Source organism: Elgaria multicarinata, chromosome 13 (assembly GCF_023053635.1).
Source record: "Elgaria multicarinata webbii isolate HBS135686 ecotype San Diego chromosome 13, rElgMul1.1.pri, whole genome shotgun sequence".
In the NCBI taxonomy this organism is placed as follows: Eukaryota; Metazoa; Chordata; class Lepidosauria; order Squamata; family Anguidae; genus Elgaria; species Elgaria multicarinata.
Genome location: NC_086183.1, coordinates 35,493,184 through 35,518,746, shown reverse-complemented (window position 1 = coordinate 35,518,746; position 25,563 = coordinate 35,493,184). Strand labels below are relative to the sequence as shown.

Genomic DNA, 25,563 nt, shown 5'->3' with positions numbered 1-25,563 from the left:
GAGGAAACGTAGCTGTGGCGGAGGGGCTTTCTCTGCCCCCCCCCACATCACCACCTGAAAAGCACAGGACCTTGCAGGGCCAAGGGGGTGGAGAGGCCGCGTTTGCCAGCAGCACCAGGAGCAAAGAGGCTTTGCTGTTGACGCAGCACTGAAAGGCTGCAACTTCCGCAGCAATTTAGCTTGCGAAGGAGGCAAGTGAGGGGAACATGAGAAGATGCCTAAAGTTCTGCACCAAGTGGTAGATAAGGCTATCAATGGCTACCGGTCACGAAGGCGGCGGAATCGGAGGCAGAATTCCTCTGTATGCGGAGCGTGGCCGTGCTCCTGCGCTCCTGTCCTGCTTGGGGGCGTCCCGTTGGCCCATGTGGTAGGCCACTGTGGACGCGCAGTGCTGGACTAGAGAGGCCCCCTTGGGCCTGATCCAGGGGAGCTATGATGTCCTTCGGTATCCCAGCAGATGCCAGGGGTGGGGTGAGCAGAGTAATGCAGTGGGGCAATTGCCTCCCTGCCCAGAGAGGCCCTGGGCCTGATCCACATGCAGGGCGCTGCTTCTGCCCTTAGTGGGCCCAGAACACCCAAGAGGGTCTCAGAGCTTTGATGCACAGCCATGAAGGGCAGATCCCAAGAAACAGAGGCCTCATCCCACCCCTGCCCCCCTGCCATGGGCCTGACGGCTGTTGGGTCCATGCCGTATTTTGGAGGTCAGCTCCGTCCCACGGACTGGGGGTCAGCAGGTGCCTCTCCCAGTGCCCTCCCTTTTCAGACCCTGATGCCAGAAGTCCGACTGGGACCCATCGCGGCCAGGATCCCAGGGTGGGGGGAGGGGCTTACCTGAGTCACGGGCCGGACACAGAGCGCAATCCATGCTCCACGCTTCCCCGTAGAGGCAGCAGCACTCGGTGTAGGTGACCTGGCGGTCGAGGCGGGGGCGGCTGCACACCAGGTCAGGGCCCACCTCCTGCCAGCACACGGCCAGGTTGTCATCTGGGGGTGGGGGTGGGACGCAGCAGCATGAGGAGGGAGGCAGGAGAGAGCCCTCAGCCAGTGGGACCCCCCTACCCCTACCCCTACCCAGCTCTCAACGGAGCTCTGTTAGAGCTGGAATTGCTACAATCAAGGGCAACCAAAAGGATGGGCTTGGGGGGGGGGGAGCGCCTCCCCTCCCCACAAAAGGCTGAAGTGGCTGAGACTTTTTAGCTCGGGGGGGGGGAGAGGAACAGCAGGTGTTTGTTTTTAAACAGGGGGGACAATGAGGGGTGTGGAGAGAAGGAAGGAAAGCCCACACAAGGGGACCTCTCTCAAAACCCTGCACCCCACTAAACTGTCTGATTGAAGGAAGGGTCACTGCGACCCCTAAAAAGGGTGAGCACTGGATCTCCCCCCCCCCCGGCAGCAGCAGCCCACTGTCATACAAACCAAGAAAGGGGGTGGATCACCCCCACACCTTTGAGAGCTCTCCAGTGGTAGCCCCAGGAGCAGCGGGGGAGGGGGAGGCCTGCGTGGGCACAGAAGCCGTACCGGAGCCGTGGCTGTCGTTGGCCACGCAGCGGCGCTGGGAGGCGTCCAGCACCAGGGGGGCAGTGCACAAGCAGTAGTAGGAGCCGATGGTGTTGATGCAGCGCCCCCCCACGCAGGGCTCCGCCTCCTCGTCAAGGCACTCGTCGTTATCTAGGTGGAAGGGGGGCAAGCAGAGCTTCAGTTGTGGGGGTCGGAGCAGATGGGAGGACCCCCCTCCCAGTTTTGCCAGGGCTCCAAGCAAAGCAAAGCTATGAGGGGAGAGGGTCAGGCCCCAGGCCCCAGTGGGTGGGGCAGGGGCTCACAACCCCCTCCCCGTCCCCACCCCCCACCCCGTTGCTCCAGTCCCCGGGCAGCCGAGCCTCACCGATGCACTCCAGGTGCTGCGTCTCGTAGTAGTAGCCGTTGGGGCAGTAGCAGGCGTAGCCGGGGATCTTGTTCACGCAGACGCCGCCCTTGCACACCTGGGCGCTGAAGAGGGAGCACTCGTCCACGTCTGTGAGGAGGAGGAGGAAGAGCCAGGTGCGGTCGCAAAGGGAGCCCAGGAGACCAAAACCCAGCGCCTGCAGGACCCAGTCCCCACCCGGGAGCCCTGGCGGCCAGCATGCCCTGCGTGCGCGTGACAGGGACGGCGGCAGCTGCTGCCCTGGACGACATCTGTGCCCCCTCAGTCCCTCTAGCCCAGGACTGTCGACAGGGCAGGCAGCCGTGGCCCTCCCTCCCTCCCTCCTGGGTGTCAGGCAGGGGGTTCCAGCCCTACCTGGGGATGCTGCTGGGGGTGGGACTGTCTGCACGCAGAGCAGGAGCTCTTATCCCACTGAGCCACGGCGCCTCCACGCAGCACCCACCCACCCACCCCCACTTAAGCCTCCCCATCTGAAGGCTGCAGCCAGGGCAGGCCCAGTGTATGCAATGGCCACCCCTAAGCCCGAGGGGAGCCCGAGAGCCACCATGCCCACCTGCAAAGGCAGCGGCACCTCCAGGGCCAGCGGCAGCGGCAGCAGCATAGCCATTGCCATGCGGGCACAAGGACCGGTACTCAGCTGGGGGCAAAGAGAGCATCGTCAGCAGCAGCAGCGCCCCCATCCCTGCCCCGCCCCGCCCCACCTCCCAACTCCTGTGAGGATACATCAGCTAGCTGGGCATTACAAGTGCCCAGCGGCACAGAGCAAGCAGGTCAACGCCCCTGCACACTCTCCGGGACACAAGTCCCACAGACCGCCGTGCGACTCCCCTCGGAGGCAATATGCCCAGGGGATATTGCACTTAAGGGGCCACCGGCACCCCTGGACTGAAGCGACAGGCCCCTTGGCTGGGCACCTGGAGCCGCGGGGGGGGGGGGATGTGTGACTCCTGCAACTCCACCCACTGCAGCAGAAGCCACGGTGGCCATCCCTGTCGAAACGCCCAGAGAACTCGGATGGTGGCGTCCTCTGCCCGCAGTGGCGGCTTGGTTGGGCAGCCCTCCGCTCCGGTCCTTCCGCGGGGCCTCCGCCACGGCCCTGCGCAGCCTCTGGCCTCCCTGCACAGCCAGGACGACGGGCGCTCCTCAGCCCTGCGCACTCGTGTTGCCAGATGACGCCTTCTACAAGTGCTGCCGGGCCAGCCGGAGAGCCGAAGCAGCACTCGGCCGCCTCGGCTCCCTGGCCTCATCCGTGGGCTTATGGCCCTACCTGTCTCCTGGGAGGGACACGTCCGGATGTGGCAGTCAACGCCCCAGCCGTGGCCAAGGCTGCAGCAGCACTCCTGCCACGTGGCGTTCCAGGCCAGAACGTTCTCACAGGCCTGGGCGGCGTTGGGGTCGTAGTAGCACTCGCGGCGCAGGCCATCACCGGCCCCAGAGGGTGGGGGGTCAGGCCGCAAAGCATCCGGGCGCCTGGGGAAGACTGGGGGCCGAACTGGAAGACAAGGACAAAGGGGGGGGTGAAAACTAAGAGGTGCAGGGAGGGAGGGGGGAATCTCTCCTGCCGCCTGGGCGATACAAGAGCTCGGAGGGGTCCCCTGGGGACTTACGGAGCAGCAGCAGATTCCAGACAGACAAAGCCAAGTGCTCCTGCACACTATCGGAGGGGGGGTGGTCCGGCCACCTGCCCGGTTGCAAGGACCAAACGGCACACGAGAGACGCGCAGCCCCTGGCCGTGGTGCAACTCTTTGTAAAACGACCAAGAGCCGCTCCTGGTCAGGCCCTGAGGAACACCTCCCCACCCCCCACCGCAACCCACGGCCAGCCCTCCAGCCTTCGCCCCAAGAGGGCAGCAGCTGCTACACCCTTTGGGGAAGAGTCAGAAGAGTCACACACACACACACACACCCCGCCGCCCCGTGCCGCTTGGCCTGCAGGCAGCCTGAAAAGGGGATCAGGCAAGCGTGGGGGTGGAAGAGGGAGGGAGGGGATGCCACCTCCAGGCTCAGAGGCACTCTACCAGGAGAGGGGGCTGTTGTTTTGGTGCCCTTGCTCTGGGCTTCCTGGAGGCATCTGCCTGGCCTCTGGGGGTGGGAAGTGAGGAGCTGGGCGAGATGCACCCTGCGTGTTTCGATCCTGCCGCTGTGCGTCATCACCCACCCACCCACCCCGGCCTGCCGTTGGCAGCGCAAGGCCTCCCGCTCCCCTCAGGAGCCCTCCCCAGCCCTTTACCAACCCCAGCTCTGCCCTGTCTCACCGGCGCCCGGCAGAGCAACGCAGCGCCCAGTCATGGGGTCAAACTCTTCTCCAGCCCGGGGGCAAATGCAGAGGAAAGAGCCCTCCACGTTCTCGCAGGGTGCTGCTCCGCACACGCCCTGCAGCGTTTCACACTCGTTCACGTCTGTGAGGAGCAGATGGAGGAGATGCAGGGAGAAGGGGCCCCTTGCAGGGGCACCACCCTGCCCCCTCCCCCCCGCCAGCCGCTCGCCCTCTTACCTAGGCAGAGCCGCCCGTCCCGGGCGCTTTCGTATCCCTGGTCGCAGATGCACTGGAAGGAGCCGGGCAGGTTGTGGCAGACGGCGTGTGTCCCACACAGCGAGCTGTTCCTGCACTCGTCCACGTCTGCAAGGGGCCACGTGTAGCCTCTCAGAGGGGCAGCCTCCCCCATCCCCAAACGTCCGCCCTCAGACTGAGTAGCCCCCCCCCCCGGGATCATCACTGAACGCGACCCCTTTGGCAGCCAGTGGGGTGAGGAGGGGGCTGCCACTGCTGCTGCTCTGCTTCCCCCTCCCCAAGCCCAGGTCCCCACGCTCCCGCACTCACCCACGCAGTCCCCAGCGGCCGTGGCCTGGTACCCAGTCTGGCAGCTGGCCACACAGTGGTAGGAGCCCAGAGTGTTCTCGCAGCGCTTCTCCCCACACAGGCCTGCCCCATATTCCTGGCATTCGTTGAGGTCTGCAGGGAGACATGGGCGGGGGAGGGGGGTTAGGGCACAGAAGGAGCCGGACGTGAAGGGCTGAGGCCTCCCAGGCCTGAGGGTCTCGGGGGGAGGGAGGGCTTCAGGAAGGGGACTTTCCCATGAACTGCCAATTGCACCAGTCTATGACCCAGAAGTGAGGGGGGGGGCGTGTGCAACTGCACAGCGGGAAGCAGGCCCCTTGCTGGCCCCTGCGGCCCTCCCCCCTGCCAGCCCCCCAAGCTTACAGCTGCAGGATGCCTTTGTAGCCAGGGATTTGGGCAGGAGGCTGCCTGGAGGGAGGCTCCGGCACCTTCGCTAATCAGGCAGCAAATGCTAACGGGAGACAACAAGGCATCTGAACCTGGAAGGGGGCAAAGAGAAAGACCCCTGGCCGGCCGGGGAGCCTTCCTGACCGCCCTACCCCCTGCTCCACAGAAGGGAAGTGAGGCTGATGCACAAAGTGCCCCTTTCGGGCTGCCCCAGCAGCACTCACCGATGCAATCTCCCGTGGCACTGGCCCGGTAGCCCACCTGGCAATCGGCCACGCAGCGGTAGGAGCCGGGGGAGTTTTCGCAGCGCTGCTCCCCACAGAGGGCTGCCCCGTATTCCTGGCACTCGTCGATGTCTGCAGTGTGGGAGGGGGGGAGATCAAGGCAGTGCCGGTGTTTCCTTGGCCCACCCCACCCCTTTGAAAACCACAGAAGAGCCTCTGGGGACGTCCACGCCAGGCCCTGTCTCACCCCCGCCCCCCACCCCCACCTCCCCCCACTGCTCCTCCACATCTCACCTTCACAGGAAGCCTTGTTGGGGCTGCTGCGGGAGCCAGGTGGGCAGTAGCAGTCGAAAGAGCCCTCCGTGTTGGCACAGTGGCCCCCAGCGCAGACGGCCTGGCCCTGGCATTCATCAATGTCTGTGGGGAGGGAAGGAGGAGGGTCAGCACAGGAAGGGGGTGGCCCCCTCCCCAACCTGTACTCCAGGAAGGGACCCAGCCAGCCCCACCCGCCTCTGCTCTGCTCTGCCGGCCCTGCTCCAGATGCCGGGGTCCCTTACCCACACAGGAGGCTCCGTCGGGGGCTGTGGCGAATCCCTGGGCGCACACGCACATGTAGGATCCATCTGTGTTGAGGCACTCGCCCCGGGGGAAGCAGAAGTCGCCCTCCAGGCATTCGTTAACATCTGGAGGAGAAGGGGAGGAACAAGGGGGACAGACCCTCTGTCACCCACACTGCCCCCACCCCAGCCCATGCATAGTCCAGCTCCAAAGCAGTGGGCCAGGAAACGCTGCCATGTGCCACAGGCACGTGACCCCTGCCAAAAAGGAGTGGCGAGGTGGCCACACGCGGCTGCTCAGTGACCTGCGTGGACCATGGGTAGAGGCCCTCCCCTGGGTGGCCGCCCGCTGCCCTCGCCAGCCCCCGCACTCACCCTCGCAGGAGCCCCCCACAGCCTCGGCCCGGTACCCCCGGCCACACTGGCAGCGGAACGAACCCTCTGTGTTGATGCAGCGCCCCTGAGGGCCACAGGGCAACCCCGTCGAGCACTCGTCAATGTCTGCAAAGGGGGACACGGGCCGTCAGGGCGGAGGGGGGGCTCCGAAGCCCCCAGCCCAGATCCCCACCGCCACATCTCTCACCAAGGCACTGGTTCTCCGTGAGGCTGGCGCGAAATCCGGTGGGGCAGAGGCAACGGTACCCACCCGGGACGTTCTCACAGCGCCCAGAGCCACAGGGAGCTGGGCTAGGCTGGCATTCGTCCACATCTGTGTATGGTGGGGACACGGGGACACACACACACGACAGAGCAGCAGTTCAGGGGAGCTCCAGCTTGGCCTGGGATTCACCCCTTTGGTCCTGGAAGCCCCCTTGACACATCTGAAGCGACTTGGGGGAGCTGGCGGTGAAGGAAGTGAGCTGTGTGCCTGGGCAGCATTGCTCTCTTCGCCCCGTCAGCCGGGCCCCCCCCCCCCCCGGGATGGGCAGGGCTGGTGCACAACACAGTAGCAGCAGCAGCAGCAGCAGCAGCAGCTGAGGCCTCAAAACTCCTGCCCTCCTGAGCACGCTTACCTACGCACTGGGTCCCCAGTGGGCTGGGCTGGTAGCCAATTGGGCAGGTGCAGCGGTAACTGCCCGGGACGTTCTCACAATGGCCAGGCTGGCAGACGGGAGGGCTCTCCCGGCACTCGTCCACATCTGGGAAAGCACAAGATGGCATGGCCTCCTCTCTCCCCTGCTCCCCCCCCGGCCCCCTCCCACAGCCAAAGGGTTCCCAGGCCAGGATGGACCAGGTGACAGGGAAACCCCACCCTGGAGTCCCGGAGGCGTGGGGCAGCTGGCTGGTGAGGGGAGAGGCACTCTGCATTTGTTCAGCACTGCTCTCGACCTCGCTCCTACTTCCAGCTTGACTCCAGGGATTGAGTCAGATGTGGGGAGCCTGGACACAGGCGGAGCGAGGCGGGGGGTGGGGGGAAGCTGAGTGCCGGCAGCCGCCGCCCTCCAGCCAGCTCGCACAAGGGGGAAGAAAGGGGTCTGCGCTCTCTCACCCAGGCACTCCGTGCCAGTGGGGCCCAGCTGGTAGCCGGTGGGGCAGGCACAACGGTAAGAACCCGGCGTGTTCTGGCAGCGGCCGCGAGCACAGGGCGGCGGCCTCTGGGCGCACTCGTCGAGATCTGCCGCGAGGGAGAGGGGAGAAGGGATCAGGGCCATCCTCCTCCCCCCCCCCCGTCTCCGCAGCCCCTCCCCTGACACGGCCGTGCTCCCTTTCAAGGGATTGGGGCTGGGACTTAAGGCGGAGCAACGCCAGGGCCAGCTCACTTGGTCTGGATCCGACTACCGGTCCCGCTCGGGACGCCCTGCACTCGGGATGTTCTCCCCGCAAATGCATCCGGCAGTGACTGCAATGCCTCGTGTCCTCTGCTGCCCTCTTTAATTTGCACAAAACCAGCATTTATATTGAAAGGAGACAAGAACCAGGGAGGGAGGCCAAAGAAACGCTGCCCGCTCCCCTTCCTGCCCCGGAGGGGTCTCAGCCCCCCCCCACTCCCGCTCCCTGCCACCTCGTTTCCAGTCTCTCTCCGGCCTCAGCATCCCCCAGAGACACTGACCTCCCTGCATTACCTCGGCATTCCAAGCCAGCTGGGTCCAGTCGATAGCCGCTGGGACAGGAGCAGAGGAAGGAGCCGGGGGTGTTGTGGCAGCGGCCATGGGCACACGGCGGGGGCGTTTTGGCACACTCATCGATGTCTGAGGAAGGCAGGCAGGCAGGCAGGCAGGCAACGTGAGCCAAAGGGGTAGAGGGGATGGCCCCTAGCCCCTCCCCAGGGGGTCTTCTGGACCCAGTCTGAACGCACCCTGGCACTCCGCTCCAGAGGGGTCGGCCTGGAAGCCGGCCCGGCACCTGCAGCTGAAGCTGCCCACGGAGTTCTCGCAGCGGCCGTGGGCACAAGGGCGGGGGCTCCTCCGGCACTCATCCACGTCTGGATAGGGGGAGGAGAAGGAAGAGGGTCAAGCGGGAGGAGGAGAAGCCTGGGGGTCAAGCAGGGCCCCTCCCCACACGGCCAACACATGCCTGCTGTACCCGTCTGCCCACCCACCCCCTGGGCTCTGGAGAGAAGAAAGCCAGCAGCAGCAGCAGCAGCAACAACACACACACACACACACACCCCACTCTCCACAAAGTTTGGGCTTTCCAAACAGGCCAGGCCTGCCTACCTTTCCAATCAAAAGCAGGGCTAGAAGCTGTGGACTCGGGGCAGGCTGGCAGCTGTGTTTTTAGAAGTCTGGCCCTGGGCAGCCCTACGTGCCTGCCAATGGCAGCTGGTCAACTGCAGCATCTTTTTCAAAGCTCCCCGCTCCTCCTGCCCTCCCCCCCCCCGACACCCCCACTCACCAATGCAGTGTGTGCCTTGAGGGCTCAGCCAGTAGCCGTGCTCGCACACGCAAGTGTAGCCGCCCTGGCGGGGGATGCACCGCCCGGGCCCACACACCTGGGGGCGCTGCTCACACACGCCCTGCTCCGTCCCTGGGGGAAGAAGGGCCGCGCCTGTTCAGCCTTCCGCCACCTGTGTCCTCTCTCTGCCCGCGCTGCCCCATCCAGCCCTCTGCCCCGGCTGCCCAACCTATCTAGCACCCTGCACCCACGCTGGCAAGACCTGCAGCTCACCACCAGGACCCTCCTACCTGGCACAGGCGGCTGGGTGGGCACGTGCCAGGGAGGCTGGCGGTCCAGCAGGGTCATGGGTGATGGGCTCCAGTGAACTGCAAGGCAGACAGAGAGAGAGAGAGAGAGATGGCCAACGTCCAGCCTGCAGCATTGGAAACGGCCCCAGCCCTATGTCCCTAAAGGGGCCCAGGCCGGCACCTCCACTGGCCAGGCCACTTGTGTAAGGGGCTCCCCAATTTCAGAAAGAGCCCCTTTCTCTGCACTGAGCCAGATGCCCCAAGAGACAAGCAGCCGGCCCTAGGCTGGGCAGACTCCCTGCAGCTAACGCTCCCCCTGCCCGAAACATCCGTGTCCGAGAAGCCTGCTCAAGGGCTCCAACCCCAAGCCTGGCACGGGGAGGTGGATCTCAGCAGGCCCACCTCCGCCTCAGCAGGGCAGCCAGGACGCCTCCAAGCACCCGACGGGGACAGAACAAGAAGGGACGCGCCAGCCAAGGCAGGAGGCAGCCCCGCTGCCCCTGCCAGCCCGGGGAACCTACGGAGGGCAGGGGCAGCTGTCGTCCGAGGTGGCCTGGCTGCAGGCTCCCGTCCTCCTTGCTGGCGGCTGACCGGTACCCGGGGCAGGTCCTGGCCAAGGAAGCGAGTGTCGTAGCGGAGGTCAGAGGCCGAGTAGTGATAGCCTGGCCCAGCTGGACAGATTTCCTTGAAGCCACCTGCCAAAGAGAACGGCACCATGAGAAGGGGGGGATGGGGGATGGGTGGTGGTGGTGCTCCCTCCCACTTCTCTGCATGCCACTCTGGCGCTTGGCTATCATGGCCGTTTCGCCTGCTGCCCTCCAAGCCGTCCTCCTTCATCCCCAACTGGGCCTGGTGACAACAAGCCAAAGACACCCTGCGCCCCTTCTTTGGCCGTTGCACGGCAGGCCACGCCTGGTTCCTCTCTCATCCCCCCCTTTGGCACAGACAGGGTGCCTCCCCTCTGCTCCCGCCAGAAGCCCCCTGCCACCGCCACCAGGCCTCACCTGAGCCAAAAGGGGGGCAGCGCTCGCAGCCGTGTCCCCAGGCCTTGCCCACCCGGCTGCAGCAGCAGATCTGCTTGGTGATGTTGCGAAGGATGGGCAGGGAGCATCCGCCGTCCCGCAGCACCCGGAAGCAGGGCCCCTTGGCCTCGGAGATCACGTGGTGGGCTGCCGGGAGGGCGAGCAGAAGGAGACCGTAGAAGGGGGCAAGGCAGTGCCTTCCGGCTGGCAACTAAAGGTGGGGACTGCCTTTGCCTTCTGGGGTGGCTACTGCTGTCTTGAACGAGCGGCCTTCTTTGCCACCTGCCTCTACCCGTGCACATTGCTCAAAGCATAGTCAGTATGGGGGTGTGACTTTCTTTAAGTTGACCAAACTTTGCAAATAGATGAGATGCTATTTTAGGGGCACTTCCGGACGGAGGGAGGCCTCCTGCTGCAACCGACCAAAAGGCCTTGTGCGCCCCTGTGACCCATCACAAAAGATGGAGGAAGCAATGGGGGAAGCTGGGAGGGTTTGGAGTCCCCCACAAAATGCCACGAATGAAGCAGGGTGAGAGCATTACCTCGCCTGGAAGCCCCACAACGCAAGAGTCCGCGCTTTCTGGCCACTGCTTGGAATGGAGGTGCTTTTGGCTGTTGTTACTATGAACAGACAGCAGGTGGCAGCACATGCCAAGCTGGACTAGCGTGGCTAGTTGTGTGTGGGGGGGGGGGGGTGGCAGCAGGGGAGAGGTTGTGGCATATTCCAGCATGCAAGGGTCACAAGGCAGGGCAGGTTACGGGAAGGAGCGCCACTCGTGAACGCCTCTCACTGGGATCCATCACAGAACCAGTGCAGTGCTTGGGGGCCCTGCTCTGCTGCCCCACCAGAGGTGGCCACGATGGCCCATTGCCAGCCCCCCCCGCCTCCTGCCAGACTCACAGATGCAGCTGCTGCGGGAAGAGTCCAGGATGTAGCCCTCGTGGCAGACGCAGGCAAAGCTGCCCCGGGTGTTGGTGCAGTCTCCATTGTGGCAGAAGCTGCCCTCCTGGCACTCATCCACATCTGGGGCAGAGAGAAAGGGAGGGGGTCAGAGTGGGATGAGGGGGCCCAAGCGAGGCATGAGCCGCGGAAGCACTTGCCAGCCAGACCCCTTTGGCTGCAGCCAACCTTTGTGGTGGTCCGGTGTGACCCTGGCAGGACTCTACCACAGGCAGCCCCGGGAGGTTCAGGGGAGAAGGCCTGCTCCCTCCACCCCCACCCTGTCACCAGAGGGGCTGGGGGTTGCCAGCAGCCACTCACCAACGCAGGAGCCATTCTGCTGCCGGAAACCTTTGGGGCAGGCCACGTCATTCCTTCCGACTGGGCTGGAGACGCCTTTTGCGGGGTGGAAATGAGTGCTGAGGGAGGTGGCGGGGTGGGGGGGTGGAGACCCTCACTGCCCCACATCCACACAGCCCTCTGCACTGAAAGCTGGCTCTTCTCCAGCAAGCCCCTCTCCCCTGACATCCAGAGTTTGGGTCTGGGTAAAAAGTAACATAAAGAGGTGCCCAATACACACCCACACCCCGCAAAGTGTGAGGCGCAAAGGCTGTTGGGGACAGTGGGGGAGGAATATGGCTTTAGAAGCCCACCCTCGCAGCAAGAGCACCCATCCTTCTAGGGCAGCACACCCACCCCAGCCCCGCCATGGGTGCTGCTTCAGCAGACCTACCGCTGTCACCGTTGGTGCAGGGCTGGCAGTCATGCACCCCCCAGGCCACACCAGCCCCACGGCAGCAGATCTCACGGGTGCGCAAGCCGGGCAGGGGGGCGCTGCACTGGATGGGAGAGAGAGGCAGGGGTCATTGGGAGGGGGGGCTCCAGCCAGCCACCCAGCCCCTGGGCCTTGGATGTCCCGACATGCTTGGAGAAGCCGCCTGTGCACGCCAGGTGTAACGGCCATGGATGTGCACAGCACAACTTCTCTGCTGGTGGGGAGCCACACCGAGAGTATGTGAACCGCGACAGGACGGGGTGCCCCCCAATTCCCCAGAAGCTGGGGCAGAGGTGCTCCATCCCCTGCAAACGCCCCCAAATGCTTCCCACCGCTGCACTGTGCTCACATGTCACAGGAGCCTGGGAAACCCTCGCACCACTGCCTGTGTGAGGGCCAAAGGCTCTCATCACGTGGACTCACACACATCCAGGCACAGGGAGCCACAGCAGGGTGGGTGGGTGGGGAGGAGAGGGGCGGGGAAGGCCTGACCTTCCTTTCAGTCTGAATTCCTTCCAGGATGGAAGGAAATGAGGATCTGAGTGGCCAAGGGCAAAGGTTGCTCACCCACCCACCCCCGCTCCCTTAGTTTTCACAATTAGCTCTACTGGCATGGAGTCCGCCCCCCACCCCATCCTTCCTGGGAGAATGGAATAATCTACCCTTTATGGGCCTCTTACCATCCCAAAGTGCTTCAAGGGAGTGAGGAAGCAGCCCGCCCCCCTCCATAGCCCTATCACTAAGAGGAAGGGGTCTGCCTCTGAGCAGGGGGTGGGGGCGGATGAGCACGCGGCTGACCGGGGCCACCCCGTCCAGCTTCCAGGGCTGCTCTTCTCCGTCCCCAGGAGTCAAGGGCCGTGGAGGGCATGTGAGTGGGGGCATTCCGGCACGGCTCTCGATCTTTCGTGGGGCCCCATAACCTCCTGCCACTCTGCCACAGAAGCTTTAGGAAGGCTGGCAAAGGAATCGCAGCCGCCTCCGGCCAACGCCATGGAGTCAGCAGGCTCCATCCCACGTCAAAGGAGAGGGCTCAATCCCCTGCCAGGGCGACCTCTTCCCTTTAATTCGGAAGGAGAGAGCCTGGGGCAGTTCGAAAGAAGCGGGGCAGGGGCGCAGGGGGGGGGGCAGGGGCTAGAAAGTCATCCTGTCTACATGCCAGAGTGCTGCTGAAGGAGCCCAGCACCTGGGGGCTGAGGCGGAGGGAAGGAGCTGGTGGTGGTGGCGGACTCCCCGCGGTCTGCCCTGATGCTTCCCACAGGGAGGCTGCAGCGGTGTGCATAAACCAGAGCGGCTCCCTGCTCCACCCCACCACGGTGCCCCACAGGTACCTCTTCCCCACGGAGCTGCCTGAAGCAGTAGCCAAAGCCGGAGTTCTCGCTGTAGCCCCCGGGGTCGCGAGGGCTGCTCTGGGCCAGAACGCTGTAGAGGGCCGGGCGGGAAAGGGGGAGGGCGTTGGTGTCCCCTGGCAGCTCCTCGTTCACCCGCTCCACCTGGTGGATGATGACAGAGGCCTCGGGCGGATGCTCCACGTGGACATTCGCCATGGATGCCACACCTGGGGAAGGACCATGTGGGGGGGGGGGGTTAGCACAGGCGGGGGGGGGGGGGCTACAGCAAGGCATGCCTTCCCCACAGCACAGTCCCCGGCCTCAGGCCTCCCCTCCCTCCATCCCAAGCCATTGCCCTGCAAGAGAGGAGCCCACGGCCAGACCCTCGGGCCTTGCTGACGCCCAAAGCCCCGGAGCGATGCCTCTCCGGGAATATTTCAGCCCGGGCCAATGGCGGGCCCCTGCCCACACCTCAGCGAGGGGGGGCTGCCAGCCCCTGGAGCCCTTCTGCCCACCCTTGTTGCTCCCTGTCTGAGTAGAGTGAGGAGATGGGAAAGCATTCACGTCTGCACTTGCTTCTCTCTCTCTCTCTGGGCCCCGAGGGGGGAAGGCCAGCCAGAGGGAAAGAGGAGGAGGAGGAGGAGGAGGAAGAGTGCGAGGAGTGCTCAGAGCAGAGAGGGCACCTTGAACAAGACCCATGCCCCCAAATAGCCTAGTGCTGGCATTGGCTTCGCCAATGAGAAGTTAACGTAAGAAGTGGCAGAAGAAAGGCCTCTGCAGATTTGTCCAAGATCCACCCAGTCCTGCAATTCATTTCCAGCTGGGGGACAGCAAGATCCTGCACACACAGGAATGAAGGCAGGGGCATGGCCATCACAGTAGCGTGCCCCTGGCCAGGGAAGCTCCATGGAGTTAAGAGCCAGCCTGCTTGTCCTCCAGTGAGTCCTTTCTTGAGTCCAACCTACATCTTTGCAGCTCCAACTGCCCGACAAAGAGTCCACAAAGCTCCAACTGACAAAGAGTCAGGATGTCCGATTCTTCTAGATGGTTCCTTAAATATTTGCACATGAGCAACATGTCCCTCTTGCTCTGCTTTTCTCCAGGCTAAATATTCCAGGCGTTCCTCCAGCAGCCATTTATCATACTTGCAATTCCTTCCTTGCTCATCAGTATCCTTTTCCAGCAATACTGCTTCAAATGGAGCATCGCACCCCGTAGAAACTCCTACCGCCCCAAGCCAACGGGGCTCTCCCTGCACAAGCTGCCAGCACAAGCTGGAATCATCGTGGCCTTCTGTGCCACAGCACCACACGCTGGGCACCGAGAGGTCTTCAAACAAAAGGAACATCGGACGTTGCCTTGGTCTCTCTGGCCAGTATTGTCCTGGGCCTTCCTCTCACCTATACCTGGCCATGGCATTGGAGGAGCCAAGACTGAACCCTGGGCCTTCTGCATGCGAAGCAGGACAGGACAGGACAGCCCGGCCCCGTCTCTCTCCCCGGCTCCCTTCTTGCACACACTCCCTGCCTGCACCCAGAGCTCCTTTCCCGGCCCCCGGTCTCACCGTCACGCTCTTGGTGGTGGTTGGCAATGGGGAGGGTGTACATGGACTTGGTGGCTGGCTGTGCTGCCCTGTCAGACTGGGCGTCCGTCCCTCGGCGGGTGGGGGCCTGGCCGTGGGAGCGAGGAAGGGCCGGGATGTGGCAGAACTTGCCGGTCCAGCTGGGGGGGCAGAGACACGTGTCCTTCTTGAGGCAGACTCCCCCATTTTGGCAGATGAGGGGGCACAGGACTGTGAGAGAGAAAGACCAGATTAGGGGGCACAGTGGGACAAGTGCAGAGCCCCCACCCCCGTCCACCCAGGTGCAGGCTCACTGTTGGGGGCGGGGCTCCTCTCAGTAGTAGGAGAAGGTTCTACCCTTAAAGGCAGGCGAAAACTCATTCTGTATAAATAACGAAATACAATCACACCTCTTGGCTGGAGCACCGGAGCAGGGCACGGGAAGCCAGCCTGGCCCACAGCAAATGGCCTTTCCTTTCCTCAGGCATGGCTGCTCTCTGGGGCAGAGACCCCAAACCCAAACCTGCCTTGGTGCTTGGAGCCCCCACATCCTCCTGTGCTGGTAGCTCTTGGCCCAGGGTCCGAGGTCTTCCGGGACAGAGACCAGGAGGGCTGCCTCCTCCCAGCCCGGTAGCCTGCCAGGCGGGGGATGGGCATCATCCACCACCACCATCCCCGTCCCACACACTGCGTGGCCACTGGCCACCCCACAGCCCAAGAGGGGGAGGTCTTGGCCCAGAAATAAGTGTGTGGTGTTCAGTGTGTGTGTGTGTGTGTGTGTGTCTGAGAGAGAGAGCTCTCATGCCATGTGCTGAACCTCCAAAGAGCAGCCACCGCCGCTGCCTGGCAAAGGGCCTTTTTCATTCACAGCCACTTCCTGACCCAAGAGAACGCTGGCTGGCGTTCGCAGTGCGCCTCATAGGCCCATTGGCAGACAGACACGGGGGATATAAATACCTTAAATAGAGTTAAGTTATCTAGAAACTCAAGCCTGAAACAGCAAGACGTTCTCTCCCTGCCCCACGCAACACGTGTTCCCACGGCGCCTCACGGACTGACACGGATCCACGTGCCACCCTAGCGTTTGCCCCCATGGGCCTGCTTGCGCCCCACAGACCTCCTCTGGGGCTCCCTCCCAGGGCCACCGCAGGAGGGTTCTGCTCCCAGGATGCGACTTCCCTGGTGGAGCCGGGCAGCGGCCCCCTCTGAAAAAGCCTCGTTTGCAAGAGTCCCTTCTGGAAGCATTGGGGGGGTGGAACCAGCTCTCTTCTTGCGGCACTCCAGCATCTGAAGGGGGCGGATCGGAGGGAGGGGCTGGTGGGGGGGGCAAAGCAGTTCAGGCTCCCTGCGTGTGCTTCAAGCCCTGTGTGCTTGTCCCACCACACCTTGCCTGGCACAGGCGGGCCCTGTGCCCGCTCGCTCTCGGGGCAGCAGGACCAGAGGCCGCCCCTCCTGCCCTGCCGCCTCCTTCCCAGCCAGGCCTGTGGCACTGGGACACAGCCAGACCTCCTGGAGGCATTCCCACTGGCCACAGCTCCCCAGGCACAACGGTGGCTGCCCAGACAGTCTCGGTTGTTCTTGGCTGTCCTGAGTCTGTCTGGATGGGGCTGGAGGCACTGAGGGCCAGGCTGGGCGGGGGCAAGTCAGCAGGGAGGGAGGGTGCCAGCATCAGGGTACATGTCTACGTAGGGAGCAGCCTGGCAACTAAGCCAATGGGTAGGTGGACTGGGTCCTCCTCCCTAGGGCTAGACCAGAACCCACCCACCCCCAAAGAGGCCAAATGTGCATGCACCCTCTCAGGTCTCCTTCTGCGCCATCTCAAGATGGGGGGGGCTACTGGAGAGACACGGTTCCATTCATCCCTGTCAGACTGGACCCAGAAGGTGGTGCTGATGGACCACTACTCCTCCCTTTAGCCAGTGGCCTGTGGGGTTCCATCTCCCCCCCACACACACACACACGGGGTGACACTGTTCAACCTCTACCTGGAACTGCTGAGTGAGGACATCCAGGGGTGTCTCCCCAAGCCATTCATACTGTTGGGGTGTGTGTGTCAGTACCATGACCCTCAGCAGTGCCTCTTGCCATGTTGTGTGAACCTGGCCAAGGTGGCTTTTTGCTGCGGTTAACAAGCCAGCAGCCCATGGGTTCTGGATGGCTTGTTAACCATGGCAGCAAGCCTCCCTGGCCAGGTTCACATGGAATGACAAGCCGCTTAGCCGGGGGTCATGGTGCTAATGGGATTGGCATGCCCAGGGTGGTTAATAAGCCACTGTGGCTGAATAACCAGAGTTCAGAGGAGGTGAGGGCTGGGCTCCCTCTGAAAGGCCACGCTCCGCACTCGGGGGTGCTCCTTGATCCAACACTCTGGTGAGACGTGCGGGCAGCATCTGCGGTGAGGAGCACCTTTCCCCAGCATTCACCGGCTCCCCGGCTATAGCAGCCCCCAATAAAGGCAGATCTTGCTGCCACGGTCATTCATGCCGCAGCATCCCCCAGGCTAGACGCTGAGAGTGCGCACTGCCTGGGGCTGCCCTTGGAGAAGCCAGGCACTGCAATCGGTGCAGAGTGCTGCTTGTGGGAGTAGTGAGGCACTGGGACCGTGATGTGCTTCTTGGGGGCGGGGGGGGGGGCTGTGGGCTGCCACTTGGTTTCCGGGCTTCATTCAAGGTGCTGGGCTAAACCCATTCATTATTATTATTATTATTATTATTATTATTTATTTATATAGCACCATCAATGTACATGGTGCTGTACAGATAACACAGTACATAGCAAGACCCTGCCGCATAGGCTTACAATCTAATAAGTTGTAGTTAACAATAAAGAGGGAAGGAGAATGCAAACAGGCACAGGGAAGTGTAAACAGGCACCGGGTAGGGTAAAGCTAATAGTATAGAGTCAGAACAAACTCAATATTTGAAGGATATAGGGAAAAGAAAAGTTTTTAGCTGAGTTTTAAAAGCAGTGATTGAGTTTGTAGTTCTCAAGTGTTCTGGAAGAGCGTTCCAGGCGTAAGGGGCAGCAGAAGAAAAAGGACGAAGCCGAGTAAGGGAAGTGGAGGTCCTTGGGCAGGCGAGAAGCATGGCATCAGAGGAGCGGAGAGCCCGAGCGGGGCGATAGTGTGAGATGAGAGAGGAGAGATAGGGAGGAGCTAGACCGTGAAGAGCCTTGAAGGTCAGCAGGAGAAGTTTATATTGGATTCTGGAGTGAATTGGAAGCCAATGAAGAGATTTCAGAAGTGGAGTGACATGGTCAGAGCGGCGGGCCAGGAAGATGATCTTAGCGGCAGAGTGGTGGACAGAGACCAGCGGACTGATGTGAGACGAAGGAAGGCCAGAGAGAAGAAGGTTGCAGTAGTCCAGCCGAGAGATAACCAGTGCGTGAACGAGAGTCTTGGCAGAAGAGACAGACAAAAATGGTCGAATCCTGGCAATATTATATAGGAAGAAACGACAGGATTTAGCTACAGCCTCGATGTGAGGAGTAAAGGAGAGCGAGGAGTCAAATATAAAGCCAAGACTACGAGCTTCCTTGACCGGAGTAAGCGTGACATCGTTGACAGTAAGAGAGAATGAGAGGTGAGGAGAAGGTTTAGGAGGAAAAACAAGCAATTCAGTCTTTGCCATGTTAAGTTTCAAACGACGATGAAGCAGCCAGGCTGAGATATCTGAAAGACATGCTGAGATACGATCGTGAACATCTGGAGAAAGTTCCGGAGATGAAAGATATAATTGTGTATCATCGGCATACAGGTGATATTGGAGGCCGTGAGATTGAATAAGCTTGCCCAAGGGCAGCATGTATAGAGAGAACAACAACGGGCCAAGCACCGAGCCTTGCGGAACCCCAACTGAAAGGGGAAAAGAGGAGGACGAGCTGCCGTTAGCCGACACGCTGAAAGAGCGACCCTCTAGATAGGAGGCGAACCAGTTATAGACAGAGCCACAGAGTCCAAGGTCATGGAGGGAATCTAAGAGAAGATCGTGATCAACCGTGTCAAAGGCTGCGGTTAGATCAAGGAGAATAAGAATGGAATAATGGCCTTTAGACTTGGCAGTAAGGAGATCTTCAGGCCCTGAAGAGCTGGGGCTGAGGTGCTGGAAGGCGGCCTCCACCCCACATGAGCCGGTTGCCAGCGGAGCGACTACTTCAGCTCCCCCCAGCCTCATGAAGCTCAGCACCCAGCAGCACGGCGCAAAACGCTCAGCCAGCAGGGACGCATCCGTCCCAGATGCTGCAGTGTGCAGAGACGTGGCATTGGCTTAAAAGTTCCAACAGCCTTCAGGTGCCGCTCTAGCAAATGGTTGTTACCGTTATTAATGTGTGTGGGGGGGTTGTGGGGGTTAGGGTTGTTTTAAATATTGCTGAATGTGACTTTTTTGCAGCTTGAATTCCCTCCTAGGGAAACAGGTGGGACAGAAGCTTTTAAAATCAACAAAATAGATTTTCTTTTAGAAGGAGGATGCCCAGCTAAGATCTGTGTCTGCAACTATCCTCTCTGAAAGTGCAACTTCTGTAGGAAAACCATCACATTGAAAGCAGCTCTGTCAGACTGGAAAGTCCCTCATCCACCCTCCACTTCCTACAAGAGAGGACAATCCCTTTTCCGAGTCCCTTCAGAGACCAGTGCGCACAACGGAGGCCCGGAGGGCTGGAAGAGGCCTGCTGCAAAGTGCTGCTTAGAGACCAGGCACCACCAGCTGCCTCCTCTTCGCTCACCAGCTGCAGCTGCCCTCTTCTCTGGCTTAACAGGCGCCCTCCATGACCGGGGTGGGTGGGGTGGAACACAGTGATCTTGCTTTCTCCAACTGCTCTGTGGCTGCACACTTGAGCCACTGAGAGCCAGGACAAGCCGCCACAAACCGGCTCCATGAATTGGGGGGACGTGGACCTCCCTGGTGTCTGTGGAGAGCAAAGGAGCCAGAGAGCGGCCACCAGAAAGCAGAGCCTCTCCAGCTCACTGGGTGCCAAAGCCACCACACGTTTGGACTCCAGAAGGGGAAGACGCCTCCCTCTGTCGCCTGCCCGCTCCCTCTGGGGAGGTGGCGTTGTCCCTGACCATTATTCAGAGGACAGCACAGCCATCTTGCCGCTGATGTCAGCGTCCGGCCATGGTGGAGGCTTCCAGAATCCTTCAATAAGCATTTCTGGTTAAAGGAAAAGGGGTGGGGTTTTGGGCCTCTCTTGCCTCATTCGTCAATAAGCCCCAGGTTGCTTCTGCTAAAAGTCAGACTCAATTAGTTCAGTGGCATTAAAAGAAGGAGAACCCGTCGGTGTTAGATGGAGGTGCCCCCTTGACGCCCCGACGCCCCTCCCCCCTCCATGCAGGTCTGCTGGTGAGGCCCTGCCATCCTTCAACAGGGCCTTTCTGATGTGGCCCCCACCGTGTTGAGATCTGTCAGACTTCCTAAGGAAGCATTTACTGTGGAATTGACTTTGTGTGTACATGGGTGGGTGGGGGGAGTTATTATTATTATTATTTAAGGGTTTTTATGCCGCCATTCAGCCAAAAAAGGCTCTCACGGCAGCTTACAAAAGTATTTCTTCACAGTCCCTGCCCACAGGCTTACAATCTAAAAGACATGACACAAAAGGAAAGGGGATTGGGAGGGAGGAGGAGGAGGGGGAAAAGGAAAGCAAATTCAGGCACTACAATCTTAGTTGTAAAGTTCAGCAGTTACAGTTGACAGCAGGAGGGAGGGGGCTCTCAGCTGGAGCTGGACCCAGGCACAGTTATGTACACCATCACCTTCCTTGACAATCCTCTTGCATTTTTCTTAGCTCTGCTTGCACCATTTTTCTTTCCAGGTGAAATCAGCACACATCCAGGCTCACCTTTGCAGTGGGGGCCATTTTATCACTTTAGATTTGTTCTTCTAAGTTTTAATCATTTCTTAAGGTTGATTATAAAAATCTGGAGGTGATAAAAATGGTGCCAACTGCAACGGGTACAAAGGAGGTATGCTTTGCTGCGACCAGTTCCGGTGCCCCAGAAGCCGCTGCCAGATCTGCCCCTCGAAAGAGACAGGAAAGTGGCGCTGAAGGCACCAGGGTGGCTGGCATGTGGCAGGGAGCGCGCACCGAAGATGCACGATGCCTTCTCGTGACGCAGCCGTCCCACTGGTCTTACAGCCCTAAGCAAGGCCTGCCAACTTGAATTATTCTTGCAGAGGGGAAGCCTGGCTGCAGCCTGGTGCCAGTCAACAGGCCTCGGGAAGGGGGCACAGAGAGGGCTCTGGAAGGGAGACAGTGAAGAATGCCCCAGAGCATGGGCAAAGGGCCTTTCCTCCCAAAGAACTCCCACCAGGCAGGTCTGTGATCCAGCAGTTCTTGCTGTCAAGGATAAATCCTGGACGCTGCTCAGTGTCTCAGGCCCGCAGACCGGCATCCAACCCAGGAAGAAGAGCTCCCAGCTCCCCTCAGGCCCACAGCCCAGTTCTGGGGAGATGTGATGAAGGAGAGGGAGCAGCTGTCTCTCACCCCCAAGTCGCCCCCATGGGTCCCTTGCCACAGCTACAATGGTGTGTGTGTGTTGGGGGGAGGCTTCTGACTCACAGGGTGTCAATTTCCAGGCCGGCAGGCATCCCAGCGCTGCCTCTTCTTAGAAGCTAATTGCCCCAGGGAGGGAAGGGAAGGGAAGGAAAGGGAAGGGAGGGGAAGGGAAGGGGGGAGGGAGTCGTCAGCACTGTGCACACACACATTCCCAGTGGTCAGCAATGCTGGGAGTTGTCGTCCAGAACTTCTGGAGGGCACCAGGCTGGGCTCGTCAGTGTGTGGGGAGAGGCGAGGGCCCCACCTGCTTTGCTGCCGGGGCTGCGCCCAAGAGAGGGCTTGGAACTGCGGGGGGGTGGGTGGGGGGCATCTGGAACCCTGCGAAAGGGACGGCGTGCCGGCTGAGGGGGTGAAGTCTGACGGCCTTCAGGAGCCGGAGCTGCTAGGGAAAGCGCCTCCGACCCACCACGGGCCACATTCTGCCCAGGGCGCAAAGCCTCGTGGAAGAGGACGAGGGCCACGTGAGAGTTGCACAGCCCCGTGCATTTCAATCGCCTGTGGATTGTGGCCTACCTCAATTAGTGCATGGCCTCGGGGGGGCAGCTACCTCCTCCCCCCCCGACACACACACTGCAAGGATCGGCTGTTGCAGAGAGCAAGAGAGCAGAACACGCAAGAGTGCATGCCAGACCGGCTGCACGCCAGGCCACGCCCTGCTTTGCACACCCACCCACGCTAGGCCTGGGTAGCATCAAGTGGAACAAACAGCACAACTACGCGGGAGTGAAAACATCTCCCCCCCCACCCCACCGGACACTCATCCCTGCTAAACGTCAAGCTCAGAGCCCCAGAGTTTGAGGGAAACTGAGGCACAGGGAGACCAAGGGGCTGGAAGAGGGTTTGGGCCCCTGACTCCTACTGGTGAGCCCCCCTCCTGCCCCCCAGTGCCTCGGCGTCACAACCCTGCTGGATCCAGGGCCGGGACCCAGGCGCCCTGGCGCCCTGCCCAAGGCAGCTGGTCCCATCTGGCTGTGGCGAGGTGCCAACCTCCTGTTTATCCTTCGAGTTCCCAGGCCCAGCGGCTGAAGGAGGCTCCGGCTGGGTCTGGGTTCAGAATGGAGCCATGGCAATGCGGTGTGAAGAGGAGGAGCCCACGGGGCTGCCGCGGCGGCCACCGCAGCCAGACAAGCAGGCAGCCCCCGGCCAAAGCAGCTCCTGAGACCAGGCGCCCTGCGAACGAGCACGAGAGGCAGTGAACCAGGGGAGGGGGGCAGAGTGTTGAGGGCGCTGAGGACCCCAGTGGGAGCCCCCCCGTCCCCCACCCTGCAATCTCCCCCACCCCAAGTAAGGCGCCACTTAACCTGTCTCTTAAAAATGGTTTCTGAACTGTGCTTCAAGGGATTTGGTTTAACGGGATGTTTTGTTATTTTGTCTTAATCTGTGTTTTAGTATGAGCCACCAGTGGGATATACCCTTTAATAAGTCATCAGCCACCACTCTGGGCTGGCCTCCCACAAGGACCACCACACACACACCCTATGGCGGGATGGAGGAGGTCTGCCCCCTTCAGTTTCCCCCAACCTCGCTCCTGCCTGCACCTTCCCCCCCTCGCTCCTGCCACTTTTATCACACCTGTACAGGTCATGACCTCCCCCCCCCCGCCTCACAGGCCTTGTTCCAGCCCAAAAGGGCTCAGGCCACTTGGCAGCCAGTGCGAGGGCAGCCGTTGGCCGTGGGGAGGGGGGAGGGGAGGGGAGGGGAGGGGGCAGAAGCCAGTTCAGAAGGTTGGAAGGAAGGCAGCCGGCTGGCCACATCTGGCCAGGTGGGGAGGGGGAGCAGAGCCCTTCCGCGTGCCTGGGGGATTATGGGAGGCGTCCGTGCCCTGGGCCCACACCTCACCGGATGAAGACGCAATGTGCCAGAGGGACACCCCCCCCACAAAGCCACCCCCAGTAAAAATGGAACTGGGGGCACAAGTCACACAAGCCTTGTCAGGAGGGCTCTGTCCCTTTCCTGGGGGAGCAGCACACGTTCCGGAGCCTGGGCAGCAGCAGGAAAGAGGCCACCTGCAGACCCCCTGAAGGAGCAGAGTTAGTGGCTGCCCGCTTGGCTGGCCACCACCAAGCAGACCCTGGCCCAGGGGGTCCCACATCCAGAGGACTGGACAGGGGACGCCTCCCCCCCCCACAGAGCCTGGGAACAAGCCAGGGGCTGAGTCACCCCAATACTCACAGACGCGGAATCCGGGGCCACCCTCGCCCGGCCTGGCATTCTCCCCGCTGTAGAGGGTGGTGGCATTGCCCTGCTCGCAGCGGTTGGTGCAGTGACCCCCCCGGCAATGCACGCGGCAGATCATGGGGGTGAAGAAAACCTTGACCCGCTGAGCGCCCGCAGGCAGGTGGGACCAGCCCAGCAGGAAGGCTGCAGCCAGCAGGAGCAGGGGGGGCCCTTGGCCCAGGATCATGGCCCCGAGCAGCGCTGGGCGCCGCAGCCCCGACAGCAGGCAGGAGAGAGCAGGCAGGGAGCGCGCACCGACCCTCCGCTGAGGAGGTGCGCACCGACCCTCCAGCTAATTGAAAGCAGCGAGTGGGGGGGGGGTCGGGCGCCAGGCCAGCCACAATGTTTACGAGGGACCACAGCCGCCGCCGGGAATGTTAACTCTTCTGCTGCTTTCCACGAGGACGGCCGCCTCCCCTGGCACCCAAGTGCAGACCCTCCGACCAAGGGCAGCTCCCCCCTCAGCACAGGGACACGGGGGGGGGGGGGTCGGGTGTCAGCAAGAAGGCCGGCTCTGCTGCTCAAGTCCCCAAAGCCGCCACCCCCTTCGGCAAGCGCTGGGGAAGACGTCAGGCTGCTCTGTCATTTCATGGAGCACACGCCCCGTGGCGCGACCCCTCCCCCAAGAGTCACCAAACTTCTCTTGGGTGTGCTCACTAGTGCCCCCCTCGTGCTGCACTTGTTCACTCCACTCAGGCATGCTGCTTCCCCCCCTCCACACACACACACACACACACACACGCACGCACGCACACACGCCCCCCCCCTCCAGGTCCTGCTGCCACCTGGCCAGTGGCTTCCCTCCCAGTCCCAGGAGCGCCTGCGGGGCGGAGGCCTCTGAAAGTCTCTTCTCCGCCCCATTTTAACCCCCTCCCCCTTCCTGAGGATTGAGCCGAGAGCCCCCCCTCCATGCCTGCCTACACTCCCTGCCCACAAATAAATGAAGGCCCCCAAGTCCTCCTCAGCCTTTAAGTGCAAGACTTCAAACACACATTTGTTAGTGCAAAGGGGCCCAGGCAGAGACCTCCCCCCTGCCCACCCTCCCACCCCGCCTCCTGGATCCACTCAAAGCAGCTTTGTCTTAGATTCCTGCCCCACAGAGCCTCTCCTCCCTGCCCCAGCTGTTTCCAGCTGAAGAACAACCCTCGCCCCCAGCAGCACCCCAGGAAACACAGGTGGGTGGGAACCGGGCAAACGTCTCCCCTGGCGAGTGAGGACAGGGACCAAGGGCTCAGAGAAGGGGCCGGGGGCTGTGCCTTGCACTCCAGCTCCCCCCCCATGCCAAAGCCGCCCCCGGTCCTGTCCTATCCCAGCCCCTCCCCGCAACATGGCCCTGTCTCCCACTTCCAGAAAAGTGGGGGGCATCCGGTCAGCGAGCGGCGGAGGCTCTCTTCCCAGAGCAACGGAAGAACGGCTGGGGGAAAGGGGAGTGCGTGCATGCGGGGGGGGGGTGCGCACGCCTCACATGCTGCTCCCCCCAGGACTGCTGTGGAAGAGGCACTCCAAGGCAGCAACAGGAGGTGGGGTTTCCTGGTGGGCTCCCCAGGGAGGAAGCAGGATTGTGGGCGGTGGGGCGAAAGTGGAGCTGCCCCTTCCTTCGAGCCTCCCCCACCCAGAACAGCCCAGCCTGACATCATCTGGAAAGACTCGGCCAGGGGAGGGCGGAGGAGGAGGGGGGGAGGCACAGAACAATGGCCCAATCCAGCGGGGAGGAGACTGAGCTGGACATGGGAACTCTTCTAAGCACTGCAGATGAGGGGGAGGGAAGAGAAGGGGGAGGGACATGCAGGCCTGGTAGCCCTGCCATCCTGCCTCCCAGCTGCCCGCACTGGCCCTTTGTCACTTCCCAGGACTGGTGTGGTCCTCCACCATGGGGGTGTGCGTCTGTCACCACCCCACCCCTTCAATATATCCACTCCTGGGAGGAGGAAGGAAGCTCTCCGCACTGTAGAGCATCCCCAAGATTTGGAGGGGGGAGAGAACAGAAACAAACCCCCACCTCTACGCACACCCACCTGTGAAACACTGAGAGTGCCCACAGCTCCCTTGACTGGCCTTCCGGCATGGGTGAAGATTTGCCCCATGGCTGAAAAAGGGGGAGACCCTATGCAC

General features: G+C 61.9%; 1 protein-coding gene across 3 annotated transcripts in view; it reads right to left on the bottom strand.

The window, feature by feature from the left end:
* Positions 1-25,563, bottom strand: part of LTBP4 (latent transforming growth factor beta binding protein 4) — a 33,993-nt gene that overhangs the window by 1,882 nt on the left and 6,548 nt on the right. The window contains exons 1-27 of one of the 3 annotated variants that reach the window (XM_063140774.1): positions 23,407-24,012; positions 14,683-14,910; positions 13,119-13,345; positions 11,749-11,854; positions 11,337-11,411; positions 10,977-11,099; positions 10,058-10,222; positions 9,575-9,748; positions 9,054-9,131; positions 8,764-8,895; positions 8,225-8,350; positions 7,992-8,117; positions 7,418-7,543; positions 6,942-7,067; positions 6,512-6,637; positions 6,304-6,429; positions 5,929-6,054; positions 5,666-5,788; positions 5,372-5,503; positions 4,743-4,874; positions 4,416-4,541; positions 4,177-4,320; positions 3,189-3,413; positions 2,475-2,558; positions 1,883-2,011; positions 1,519-1,668; positions 832-984 (exon numbers count right to left, since the gene is read on the bottom strand). In XM_063140774.1, coding sequence (XP_062996844.1) covers positions 832-984; positions 1,519-1,668; positions 1,883-2,011; positions 2,475-2,558; positions 3,189-3,413; positions 4,177-4,320; positions 4,416-4,541; positions 4,743-4,874; positions 5,372-5,503; positions 5,666-5,788; positions 5,929-6,054; positions 6,304-6,429; positions 6,512-6,637; positions 6,942-7,067; positions 7,418-7,543; positions 7,992-8,117; positions 8,225-8,350; positions 8,764-8,895; positions 9,054-9,131; positions 9,575-9,748; positions 10,058-10,222; positions 10,977-11,099; positions 11,337-11,411; positions 11,749-11,854; positions 13,119-13,345; positions 14,683-14,910; positions 23,407-23,638 — 3,820 coding nt within the window. In that variant the 5' untranslated portion in view covers positions 23,639-24,012. Of the gene's footprint in view, positions 1-831; positions 985-1,518; positions 1,669-1,882; positions 2,012-2,474; positions 2,559-3,188; positions 3,414-4,176; positions 4,321-4,415; positions 4,542-4,742; positions 4,875-5,371; positions 5,504-5,665; positions 5,789-5,928; positions 6,055-6,303; positions 6,430-6,511; positions 6,638-6,941; positions 7,068-7,417; positions 7,544-7,991; positions 8,118-8,224; positions 8,351-8,763; positions 8,896-9,053; positions 9,132-9,574; positions 9,749-10,057; positions 10,223-10,976; positions 11,100-11,336; positions 11,412-11,748; positions 11,855-13,118; positions 13,346-14,682; positions 14,911-23,406; positions 24,013-25,563 lie in introns of those variants that run through there. The other 2 variants (XM_063140771.1, XM_063140773.1) reach the window with 2 other exon arrangements.